We start from the raw sequence: 13,017 nt of genomic DNA on the forward strand, positions 1-13,017 counted from the left end.
GTCATCCCCTCACCTCGTCTGTCTACTCTCTCCGCTCCCTCCTTCCTTGCCCATCCATCTCCATGCTTAAATATCAACAGGCTCAGATCTGTCACTCCAGAGGACCACTGCTTTTCTTTTCTTTTTTTTTTGTTAAGGGAATCCACTTGAAAGACAATAACAGACTATCCCCTAAGAGCGACGTCGCTAACTGATTACAGCCTCCTCAGCAAACCCACTCTGTGACTCGTGAGGGATGGCTTTTTATAATGCCTACAGGGATTGCTAGAATACCTGATGTGTATGCGTCTACTACTATATGTAGTCATTTTACAGCAAATTGTGGTGACTATTGTGCGGCATTGCATCCAAATACTGTCTCTCACTCTTTTTCTTGTCATTATATTTAGTTTGGGCTCTGTTTTGAAGCAAACCAAAGTGTTTTTATTTTCTACGATGTCAAGAAGATGAGTTATAGAAAAGGAATGTATCAGACTGACAGTTTTAAAGAGAAAAAAAAAAGCACTTTTATTTGCACCAAGTTGAAATGAGACTATTTATTTTTTAAACCGTACTGTACATAGCTAATTACTTATTAATTTATGGTTGTATTTTATACAGTATGCCTGTCAATGATCTGGTGATGATGCTGTAAAGTAGGTGTATGCCTGCCTCATTTTCTAAGGTCTGTCTTTTTCCGCCTGCAATGTTGCCTGCCTGTGACATCATCTTTATGTGCCCAGTTCTGACCAATAAGAGTTTCAGACAGCAACGCTGTAGAAGCCAAGACAGGGTTGGGTCAAGGTTGGGAGGGGCAAATGAAAATGTGGTATATATTTCTGATATGAGTAATGGAATGCAGCTGATGTATTTTACTCATTTAAAAAAAACAAATGAAATTAAAATATTTTTTATCATCTTGTTTTTCCTGATTTATTGCAACCCCTTTTTCTGTACTGATGAGCTTTGTTTCGAAGGTGCTTGTAGAAAGAAATGAATGAAATGTGGACTGTTGCTCTCAGTTTTAGCTTGAAGCCACCGCCACTCACTCAACCCACACCAACACATGGGCGTAGGCCCCTCTGCTCGGTTCAGCTTTGTGAAGCTCCTCATTCTTCACTGATGTCTGCGTGGCTGAAACCCAGAGCGTACATCACTGAGACCATTTGAGAGCACAACTGCTGGATAATTGTGTTTTGTGTGGCCAACATATAAACACCTCCATCTGTCAGAGCACCTTTCAGCTGACTTGCTCTTTACAAAGAAAAAAAGACATATCTGATAAATTGCTACCAGAATTTTGTCATATGAAGTAATGAAATAATCAAAGAATATATTTCACTTTTATTTATAAACATGCAAAAAAATATAATTTGCACACCAACGAACGCGGCATTAAAAAAAATAAGAAAAGAAAACATGAGGTAGCAACACTCGACACTGAAATGAAACATTAGTGGTGTCATACAAAAACATGCATCTTGAAATATTAAAAATAAATAACATTTACATTTGAGAAATATTTGCGAAACACAGAACTTGTAAAACTCCCCAAAATGTACAATATAAACAAACCAAGCCAACATGAACATTAGGTATTAGTAGGTATAAAATTGTAGCACTTAAGAAATGAACAGCTTTGAACTTAAAAGGCATGCTTGCTTTAGAGGCAGATACCCACAGGAAGACTTTTTTGCCCTGTGGACCTATTTTAAGGCCCTGGCGAATTTTAAGACCATGTAATAAAAAGTTACCTTTTTGTTCACTTTCACTCACAGGTTATGCATTTAAGTCAGCTTCAGTGTGGTGTAAAGTGATCCTTTAACCTTACAGATCACCTACTAGTGCTTCTCCTCGCGACCTAAGATCCTCTAATATCTTCATCAGGAACTGTGTGTTCTCTCCTTTGCACTCTATTACACCCTGAGACACCTGCCCCTGGTACTTCCCTTGGCTGAGCTCCCACAATGTCTCTACATCTTCTACCAGCCTCACTGCCCGCTGGTCTGCCCAGCCCTGAGTCACTTTTTGGAAGGAGTGCCTCTCCAGTGCCCTGACCAGCCGGTAGCCCAGGCTGTGGTGCTTGTCGCTGGTTGGTGTGTGGTGAGGAATGCCCGTTTCCCTGAGGTAGGAGAAAATGAGTAGGGACAGCAGAGATGATCCAGCCTCCAAGACGGGAAGGTTAACTTCCGTTGCTTTATTTCTCAAACACTTTGTGTCTCCAAGCTGTGCACTATGGAGGAGCTCTTCCCTCTGATTTGGCTCAGAGACTAGATCCAGCGGGACCCGACCGTGGCCATCCGTCTGGCGTAGAAGAACAGATCCTGAGATGGGACAGAGATGTACAGGATCAGATCACACAAACTACTTTTTTCTTTTTTTTAAATCACAAATTAAAGCTACTTGTTCTGATACGACAAAACATTACTCCATAGTCTTTAAAGTGACAATGACAACAGTCAGGGAGGCACTACTGTCATAAGTGTCCATATGTGAAAGTGCCTTAGTAAAAATTAGCGCAGAACATTAGAAACACAGAGGTTAACATGTACTTGAAGCTACGGTGCAGTAGAAAAGATCCGATTTTAAATATTTTTAAGTGGCAGATTGGTGTGAGACTTTGGGGTTAATGAGTGTAATGTAAACAGGCAGCTGAAGCATCAGTGACAACAGTAGCACAGATAAAACTGACATGCAGCCAAAGCTACCTTCGACTGCAGCGTCATTATCAAATAAGGCGGAAGAGACACGACACGGGTCAACGGCAGGACACAGGAACCGATCTAAATCGTGCATTTCTGTGTGTGCGCACTAACAGTACACAGATACAGTGACGGAGAGTCACCCCCCCCCCAAACAAAAAACAGTGTGTGAAGCAGAGAGTTTAAATGAACAGCTGTTGTCCCAGTGGCACTCACTGCCAGCTGAGGCTTTTAGCTCACTTCAGCAGTAACATCAGCTGACACCTTGTCTCAACTCTGTGACTGGCGGGTCACTTTGTGTTTGTGTAAGGGTTAGTGACCTGATGAAGGGTCTGCTTTTCCTTCCTTTTATGTGCCCCTGTGAGTGAGCTCATCAGAGAACAGGGTGCTACTGGGGGGGATGACTAACTAGTGACTGTGACATCAGCAAATTGATCTGTTAAGCTTTGATACAAAAAAGAAAAAAGTGGCTTGTAACAATAACGCCACTCAAGTTACGCATTAATCCATAACATCTGTTATTGTGCTGCAAACACTCCATCTAGGCTCGTAGCTTCCGGGAATTTCTATACATTCAAAAACACCTCCAATAACCCTGACATGGCCCTTTCAGACATGCTTCACTACATTCAAACTGAAGATGACAGTCTCTGCTGAATGTAACACTTTTTCCGTCTCCTTTTAGAAAGCCAGCAAAGTTATAATGGTGACATTCACCGTCCCCCCCTTCCTCTACTCTCTACTCTTCTGCTTCTCTGTTCAGGCTGAAAGCCATTTTCCAGTGTCAGACAGGCCCGTGTGCATTTAGCCTACGTGGAGCGGGTCGAGTCAAGTGTGAGCCCTTTGTTTGCTTTCACACAGACCCATTTCTGTGGCAAACTGCTTTTGATGGCACTTGACTGTTCAACCTCGGCAATGCTGCTGCCACTTGTGAGCAAGTTTACGGCTCTGTGGAGGCTCGGAATGACACACAGACAGCTGAAAGACTGCTCGATACCACTGCTGGCAGTTGTTTCTGTTTGACAGACACCGTGGGGCTGCAGGAAGCATGATGTTTTAAAGGAGGGACAATCATGTGCGTGTGTTGCATTGTGACATAAACCGCACTTACTAAGCCTCCCAGATTCCATTTTTATAAAAAGCCATCCTTTTTTTTCCCCCCCTCTAAGCGACACTTAAAAAAAAGTTTAAAAATGAAACATTATGAAATTTGAAATTGCTCTTCATCCCTCTGTCTGCTACACTGTTTGTAGCAGTTATGAGATAATCGATGAGAGCTCACGTAGCCGTTAGTGGGGAAGGTCAACGCTCATCTACCTTTTAGTGCTTCAAGTCTGAGTGGCAAAAACTCAATCTGCATAAATTGTGGCATTAATCTACATAAACTTTTACATAAGCGAGCAAATTTCGAATGCTGGGGTCAGGCGTCGGGGGCAGCAGTCAAGGACGTAAGAGCACAGATTTGATCAAAGTGGCCACAGGAGAAAGGTGGAGGGTGGGGGGAGGCGAGCGGGGAGAAGAAGCAGAGCGGTGTATGTGAAACGGAGTGAGATTGTTCACAGCAGGTCATAATCACCAGGTTTCTATAACAAGCTGTCTTCGCCATTACACTCATCCACTGTAATGTGTGAAGTCAACCCTGGCCCACATTGTAGAAAGTTTCAGGTCGACGTTCTGGCATTTTTTGGTAAGTGTTAGCTGAAGAAGGGGTGGGGATCTTTGTCTTTTCCGTATGTCTTTCTGTATTTTCTATATTATCTCTTAAAAAATAAAATAAAATAAAATAAAATGAAAAATAGGGGACGGCTTTCTAAGTAGTACTTTTTTCCCTTTTCACAATCTACCCTGTTGTGTGTTCCTTTGAGAAACTCAGTGCTTAATAGAGCTCCACAAGTGGGCTGTAAGTTTGTGCCATGAACCCAAGCACTTTGTAGAGTGTTTTCAACTTAAAGTGGAAATAAGTAAAGAGGCAAGACAAGGTTCAATTCAATCACTCCTAACTTAATTCTTCTCTTTTCATCAAATATGAAAGCAGCAGTCCTCTTTAGCTGCAATGCAATGACCTTTAAGCTGCTATTGAGCAAAGAAAACAAAAACAAACACGAGAGGGCAAACATCATATTAGAAATAGTGCAAGAAATGCACATTGGATGAAAATGGACATGTGGGGACAATAACCATACAAAACATCACTTGCACTATAAGACAATACATTTGTAATTTACAATCAGACAACGGAAATCTTGCACTAGAATAAAAAAAAAAAATGAAGTGATAACGTGTGTGCTTTTTTCCCCAGTGTTCTCCATCATCATCACATTAAAGCCCACAGACAGATAGGCTTCAACCAAAGTGATGACACTGGTGATGGGGAGGAAGGGGCCACCTTAGCACAGGCCTGGGCTCGGCTTGCCAGAAAGCCCGCGAGGCTGACTGTTTGAAGGCTGCATGTTTGTTTGTAGAACACACAGCTGACTGTGTGACAGTGTCTGCAGTTTGTCACATTTGCATGATAACCTGCCTTATTTCCATTAAGCGTCAGCTCATGTCTTTCACCTTTTCATATTTGTTTTTACTCGTTCCATCGACTGAACAGAAGAATCACTCGCTTCTTATTATCCATCATAGGACATGAGACACTCTCTAATGTTCCACCACACGGCTCTACTGCACTTGATACAGATGTCAATGGTCATATCCAATGCTAAATTACATATTTCAACATAACAGAAGACACGGAAATAGCATCACGTGCTGCTTATAATGTAATACATGTATACAACACAGTGTTATGAGACTACCGCCTGGGGAATGGTTTTGGTGCAGGGACTGTGACTGAAGTGAATCCAGGTATTGGCGCTGGGTGTCAGATATGCTGCAGTGGAGATAAATACTGCACCTGGGGGATTACATGAGAGCATAGGGTAATTACACCAACCTCTGTGTGTGTGTTTGTGCGTGTGTGTGTGATGCAAAAATACCCCACTATAACCTAAGCTCTGAAGCTACTAGCGGAGGGAGGAAATTCACATGCTGAGCGAAAGCCACTGCCTGATGCACCAGCCAGATGCAGTCTGGCTGTTTCACACCACACAGGCATTTACATACAGAGCGCAAAGCCCTTTGGCCTTTAGAGGGCAGGCGAAGACAAGAAATATAAAAGTGAGAGTGGAGGAAGGGAAAATTGGCACAAAAAGAGGGAGGGAGGGAGGATAGGAGGGAAGGAAAGAAAGATGCAGTGCTCCCTCCCCCTATGTCTCTCCCTCTCTCTGTCTCTGGTCTGAGGCTGGGGCTAAGGCAGACAAGCTGGGAAGCAGGCAGCTCCACAGCATGGTAAACATCCTCTCGCTCTCTCTCTCTCCCTCCCCCACCCCCTCTTGCTGCCTGAAAAAGAGAGGCAGGGTGAGTGTGTGAACTGCAGCCAGGGGCACGGCATCACTTATCCACAGGGAGCTGCTAGCTAGCAACTAGAAACCACAGCAAAAACAACAAGGCCAACCAAGTGACGCACCAAAGCAGCCAGCGGAGAAGCATCAGATGTGGAACAACCAGACAGACGAGTATGCTAAAATCCCCCTCTGTAACAGCAGTGTCTGAACACTCAGTGATATTTCATTTACCGATATTAATGGAGGAGCAACTGTACTAGTTTGGCTATATTATTGTTACCTCGTTAATTCCCATTAAAATATTGCTGGCATTGCAAACAGTTGCTATGAACAGAAATCTGTGTTTTTCAGCACGGGCGAGCATCCTTTCAATGTGTTGCTGTGCTCTTCACTCAAACAGTCAGCTGTAGTTCTTTGTGAACCTCCAACACAGGTAGTCTTCCAGGGGTCCACACAAAGGCACAAATAAAGTAAGACAAAGGTATAGACAGCAGCTACAAGCTTTGTGTAATCCAACACCACTACAGTCACTTCTAGTTATAATGGGCATCAAATATGCTTTGACTTACTGGATGCAGGGCCTTTAGCACCTTAACTCTTTCCCACTTGGACACCTACTAGGTATCAGGCCTGCTTCCAGAACAATAGTAACGACTGGGTGTACATCAGAGGTTATTGAGGATGACCTCTGCCTACGCCGCTTACTACCCTTGCTTTTCTTCAAAAAACCTGGAACCTGTTCAAATGGTCATCAAACCACATTTTTATTGCGATATACTCATGTTTCAAAACTCATCATTAAGGGTGCTGGGGAGATTGTTAGACTGGAGCTCTAAATGAATCCTTAACTGGCCTTGAATCACCAGTAAATGATCACAACTATTACAATTATAATTTGGTATAAATAAGCATAAAAGTACCAACAAAACAGATTATAAAAACACACACAAAACATATTTACATGCAAAGTGCCAACTAGTACAATAACTGAATGTATCTATTAATCTAATTAATTGTGTCTTATTTCCCAGTCAGTAAATCCCCAAAAAGTTAAATTTGATGACATCACTTAGATGAATCAACTCTTCATTTCTGTTTTTGTTTTCTGGGACAGGCTGGAATAGGATACGAGCAAAGACGAATCGCTTTCACTTCCACCTCATATACAGTCCTGAGCTAAAGAAAGCCTTTTATAAGAAAAGGCTAAATTATGATTAAAAAAAAGAGAAAACTTTCAGTCGATCCAGTCACATTAAACAACTTTTTTACAGTTTTTTTTTAGCCACATTTGCGAGACTTGACTAGAACTTTAAAACAAGGACTTTTCAGTTTTTTATTGTGTGGGAAAAGTTTGATTTGACAAACTTCAAATCACTTTACATCCCAATTGTTTAAAGAATGAATAATGACTTCCACTACATACAATATTTTCTCTTCTCCAAAAACAGCTTCAGAGGTGAGCTGGAGGTGTCCTTAAGTACTTTAATAATTACAACACTCCATTCACGCTGCTGTATTCAGCTCGTCATTGAAAGAACGGTTTAAGCAAACACACTAAACTGCTGTTGAATGCATTAGCTTTCACTACGACCCATTCCTCCCAAGTTCAAACATCAGCCATTGTTGCCTTCTTGTTAATGAATTTCAAATATGTTAAAAAAAGTCTCTTGCCTGTACTTTTTATTACCATAATTTTTAATATACCATTGAAATCCTCGCAGAAAAGTCCCTCAACGTTTTAATTTAAGCTTCAGAAGAAAAAAAAAACGTTCTAACATTTTTATTCTTGTGGACCGTGTGATGATTTAAGTTCACGGCTGGAACACAGGGACAGACAGCAATCTTCATGGCCAATAATAAATAAATAAATAAAGATCTCCTAGTCCTGTGACCATGCTGTTTTCTTTACCCTCCTTTTCGGTCAGCCAGGAAACAAAAGAAATGAACTAAACCTTGAATCTCAGCCTTGTTTGCGGTTGGGAAGAGCACACTTTCAACACCTACAAATTCATCGTCCACCCCTTCATGTAGTCCTTTTAAATAAACCCTGAACCTTGTAGGTGAAAGAGGACAGCAAAGTAAATAAAAAACAGAAAGTTTAATATTCCTTGACCTCTGCCCTCTCTTTTTACAGAAGGTAGCTCTCAGTGGCCTTCATGCTCACTGAATACTGCAGCTGTTTAAAAGGGAAACAGAAAGGGCAAAACGTGCCTTTCTATATTATAAGTGGTGTTGGGCATAAATAGCAGGCAAGAAGCACTTGCTAGCAAATCTCAAAATCACCACATTCATTTTTGGAACATCTATATAATCATTTATATAAAAACATACAGAGTTTCTCTGAAAAGGGGTCACACCCTTATCTTGGAGAACAGCGAAGAGTAATCAGGAACACCGCTGGAAAGAGGCTCCAGATTTAATCCACGGCAACTGCCCCCCCTAAAAAACAAACAAACAAAAAACCCACCCCAAAAATCCCACAGAAATACAGGTATGTGTGAGTCTGCGTATATTTCGGGGGGTAATAAGAGACAGGCAGGAAGAGAGAAAGAAGACTCTAGTCAGAATTCCCAGCGAGGAAAGTCCTTGAACTACAGCCTGGAGAAACCTGCAGTTGAAACATCCAACACTCCGGAGTGAAGCCGAGGGCTCCAAACACAGCTTCACCTCTAATAGTACGAGAGCTCAGCTCCTCACAGTTGCCAGTTCAGGACCCACGGGGAAATAAGTGCTGAGCAGAATGAACTTTATTTATTTCTTTACCATGCTGACAGTGAAAAGGCCCAAGTGTGTCTAAACAACTACCTGTGTGTAGTGTGTGTGTGCGCGCAGATCTATGACAGAGACGAACCACGTTGACTACAGCTGTCCAAGGGGACCGTGTGTTTCTTGTGCCACTGAGCAAATGACATCTTTCTGCTCCACAAACACTAGTTTGCGTTAATATCTACCGGGATCACAGAATCTAGCGTGTGTGTTTGTGTGTGCGTGCATCCAAGACATGCACAAATGCACAAAAGCTGAAAGAGGAATTGAAGAAGCAGTCATGCAGCAACTTCTCTGGGGTTTCTGAACCCAACTTAAGGCAAATAATTGAAGTAGAAACATCCTAAAACACTTAAACCTGAACAGTTACTTCCAACTTTTACATTCTTTCTCTTCAAGCATCTTTAATCTCTTCGTGAGAATCCCTTCGTGTTTACAAGTTGAGGTGGACTAGCCGCGCTTACTAACGTGGTGGGGAGTATTTAGAGGACGCCATCAGTGATTACGGTCACGGGGCTGTGTGGTGACAGCTTAAAAGCTCTTTTCTTTATTTTTCTCCACCCTCTTTGCCGACTGACACGCCTCCTCTATGCGCGTGCGTGCCAGGTCTGAACTGCACAACTAAAGGCTCCGGGTCATTTTCCATTCCAATCAGGAGTACCGGCTGCCATGGCCACCCTGCAAAACGTATAACACTTCTACCAGCTGAGAAAGGAAGGGACACGAGGAGCAACAGCAAACATACACTCATTAAAGCATTTGAGACTCATGAAAACGTTTTTGCGTATGTAGACACATACACGAAAATATATAGCCAAGGACACTTCAATACAGTGTTAAAAACAAGCCAAACACACGCAAGCAGGGTCATGTGGGGCAGCCTTGGGCAACGGGAGGAGGAGGGGGAGAAAGCAGTGTCAGCCTTGCCCTCAGCCATGGCATCCTTTCATTGCCAGCTCCATAAGCCTGGAGGGACTGAGGTAGAGTGGGTAGGGGGTGGGATCTAGCCCTTCCTCCCCCATACAATTCATCCTTTAACACACACACACACACACACACACACACACACACACACACACACACACACACACACACACACACACACACACACACACACACACACACACACACACACACACACACACACACACACACACAGGCCTCCAAGCAGACAGGCTTACAAAGGGGTGAGATCACTCCCAAGTAAAGGCTTTGTTGGTGTGCCAGTGTCAGTATTGCCCTCTCTGGCCTACCAAAACCTTGGCAGCTAGGTTCAGCTTGTCTGCTGGAAACAACTAGGACAACAGGGTGAATGGCTCGATAAAAAAAATATAGTTTCGGGAAATGCAGCATGCACTCAGAAGAATAAAACACACAGGAATATAATAAATAGAGATGCATCTGGCCCACTAGCCTGTTTTCCTATCATGGGACGGTGAAACAAGTGTACCTGGCCAAAATTTTAAAAGCAGTCTGATGTATGGGTGTTAGAAATGCAGCCACAAGCACAAAAGTCCTGCTTGAGTTTAGAGTGAAAAATTGGAATGAAGAACAATATAAAGATGGTTATGGTAACTAAGCAGGATGCAGGCCCCAAAGCCAAAACTTTCCACGTTTAACAGCCTGGACGTAAGAATCTAAAAAAGAAGAGCAAGAGGAAAAAAAAGAAAAAGAAAAAAAAGCCTAGGCCTACTGATGGTGTCCATGGCAACAAGATGGAGATCATGGAAAAGAGACCCTGAAAGACAGTACAGCCTGGAGTCAAGAGGACCACCTCCTCACCAACTCCCCGCTGTAGCCTTTAGACAACCCGCCATCAAGGTGTGAGGAAATAGCAAACAGTCGGGAGAGACTGAGTGAGGAAAGAAGTATAATGTAGGAGCCTCCAGGTGTTTCAAATTGAGAGAATTTTCATTCCTGTTGTTCTGTTTGGTCCCTGCAAAAAGACCTGGCCTAGACAGTGAAGCCAGACGTCTGCCACACACACACACACACACACACACACACACACACAGAGACAGACACACACATGCACGCACAGACACCCGCTTCCAATTTTATAGATACAGATAGCTGCTTCGTCTGACCTCTTTTAATTTGCTCTCTCTGCTGTTACTGAGGAAGGAAGGAAAAAAAAAAAAAAAGAACGGGGGGAGCGCTCTCTTGTTTCCTCTCCGGGACTAAACAATCCCAGTCTAATTTATTTTTTGAGGACAGAATATGTACATGTGTTAATGGGAAAGTCGAATCAAATTAACTATAATTAGTCAAACTGAGAAGTGAGTTGAAGCAGAGGTATGTTACATGGGGGACTGGTTCAATGCTGGCAAATATCACCCCTCCCCCCAAAAAACACACACACAGTAACACACACAGACATTTTCCCAAGTCACCTGCTGCCATACCACCAGCAACGCCACCCTCTCCTGAGCTCCGACACGCGTCACACTCACCTCAACCCTACTGAGCTCAGACTGCATGTGGCACGCAAACACGCAGACACACAAACTACTTTTGTTGTGACACATTTCCGCAAAAACCCGCATGTGAATTTTGCAAGCGGCGCACCCTGACTCCTCTAATCTTGTCAAAAAGACGTTAACAGACATCTTACGAGGCGATGCTGTAATCTCTTTGGACAGACACTGCAGCGCCGGATTGCATGTGAATTATGAAGGTTAGCAGTGGGGGCAGAGAGAGGGAGATGGTATATATGATCTAGAATTCATACAGTGAAGAAGCAGCCAACTGCTACAGCTTCTGGGTCGCAATGTCAATCCTGTTTCTGTACCAAACAAGATTTGCCATTTGCAGCATATTAGAAAACATTAAAATTCTTGCCATGTTTTTATCGAATGGCTTAAACTATGACCAGTGTAAACATTTATAGGGTGGTCCAAATTAATTGGTTTGTCCCTCCATGATGGGTAAATATCTTTTTTTGTCTTTAAACACCCACTTCCTAGTCTGCGGCAGACACTTTCTGCCATAAAATGCCCAAATGGGCCCATCATGAGGTCAGTTTTTTTTCCAAACTTTTCAAACTGGAGAATAAATAGTATCACATGTGATGGACAAACTCAAATCGATGTGGAACATTGGTGGAGTGCCGCTCTAAAAGCGTTCTCATCAACAAGGTCCTTATTCTTCCAGCAGGGTAATTAAGATAAAACTGTGGCCTTGTAAATAAGGTCAAACACGACATTCAATTGCCTGATACGCTTGACTACATTTGTTTGCTTTGTTGGACTCAAAGTTTATCTTGGCTACAGCAGGAGTGATACTGTGTATACCTAACATATATTCACCTGTATACACAACTGAGTTTATCATATATAATATATTTAATATATTTCTAAATTTTAATATGCGAGCTGCTAGAAGGCCAAATGCATTTCCATTTATTGCTTTATCCATCCATCTACAGTGGTCCTATATACTCTGAAGTCTGTTACGCTGCTGCTGTCAGTGTAATATTTATGAACTTCAATTAAACAAGTTCAGAACTTATACATTAGCACAAGAATATTGTATTTTTTTAATTAAATGAATGTGTGAAATTTTCTTACTGTTATGCTTTACTCTATAGACACAGGAAATCACTCAAACATGTTAGAATTCAATCACCTTCCCACCATTTCAATATTTGTGATGTAACTGCAATATTTTAGATAAAATAATCTCAAATTTCAACACAAAATGCTGTAGCAGTAGATTCTTACATATCAGACTTGGAAAGCAGACTTTTCTGTTCCTGCAGCCTTCTACCCTCTTTTGCCCAAATCTGCAAATCTCTATATAAGGAAGGATGTTATATTTACAAAGCTCTGCAACATCAACTATCAGAGTCAAGAAATATATGATAATGACTTAGTTGTTGTAGAACATGTTGCAGAACTAAGTCTTCTTGAGACTGAAGACTTGGATGAGTGATGAAATGTTTCTCCCACTGATCTTTCTCTGGTCATTTCTATATGTTGACACACTTGTAAGAATCATAGTTTCTAAGTTATGAGGCTTTTTGTCAGTTTCCGCCCAATGGATCACTAAGTGGACTTTGAAGACGTGGATGTAGGGCAAATTGTAATGGATTGTTAACATGATCCCACTCTACAGCCATACAGGATTTTATCAGAATTCACGCAAAAGTTTTCGAGCTATTGTGGCTACATAGAGAAAGA

At 42.1% G+C, this 13,017-nt stretch overlaps 1 protein-coding gene across 3 annotated transcripts in view; it reads right to left on the bottom strand.

The window, feature by feature from the left end:
- Positions 1-1,309: 1,309 nt before the first annotated feature.
- slf1 (SMC5-SMC6 complex localization factor 1) overlaps positions 1,310-13,017 on the bottom strand; it is a 33,850-nt gene continuing 22,142 nt past the window's right edge. For all 3 annotated transcript variants that reach the window (XM_013276022.3, XM_013276020.3, XM_013276021.3), the window contains one exon: positions 1,310-2,303. In XM_013276022.3, coding sequence (XP_013131476.1) covers positions 1,807-2,303 — 497 coding nt within the window. In that variant the 3' untranslated portion in view covers positions 1,310-1,806. The remainder of the gene's footprint in view (positions 2,304-13,017) is intronic.

Source organism: Oreochromis niloticus, linkage group LG12 (assembly GCF_001858045.2).
Source record: "Oreochromis niloticus isolate F11D_XX linkage group LG12, O_niloticus_UMD_NMBU, whole genome shotgun sequence".
NCBI classification, from domain to species: Eukaryota; Metazoa; Chordata; class Actinopteri; order Cichliformes; family Cichlidae; genus Oreochromis; species Oreochromis niloticus.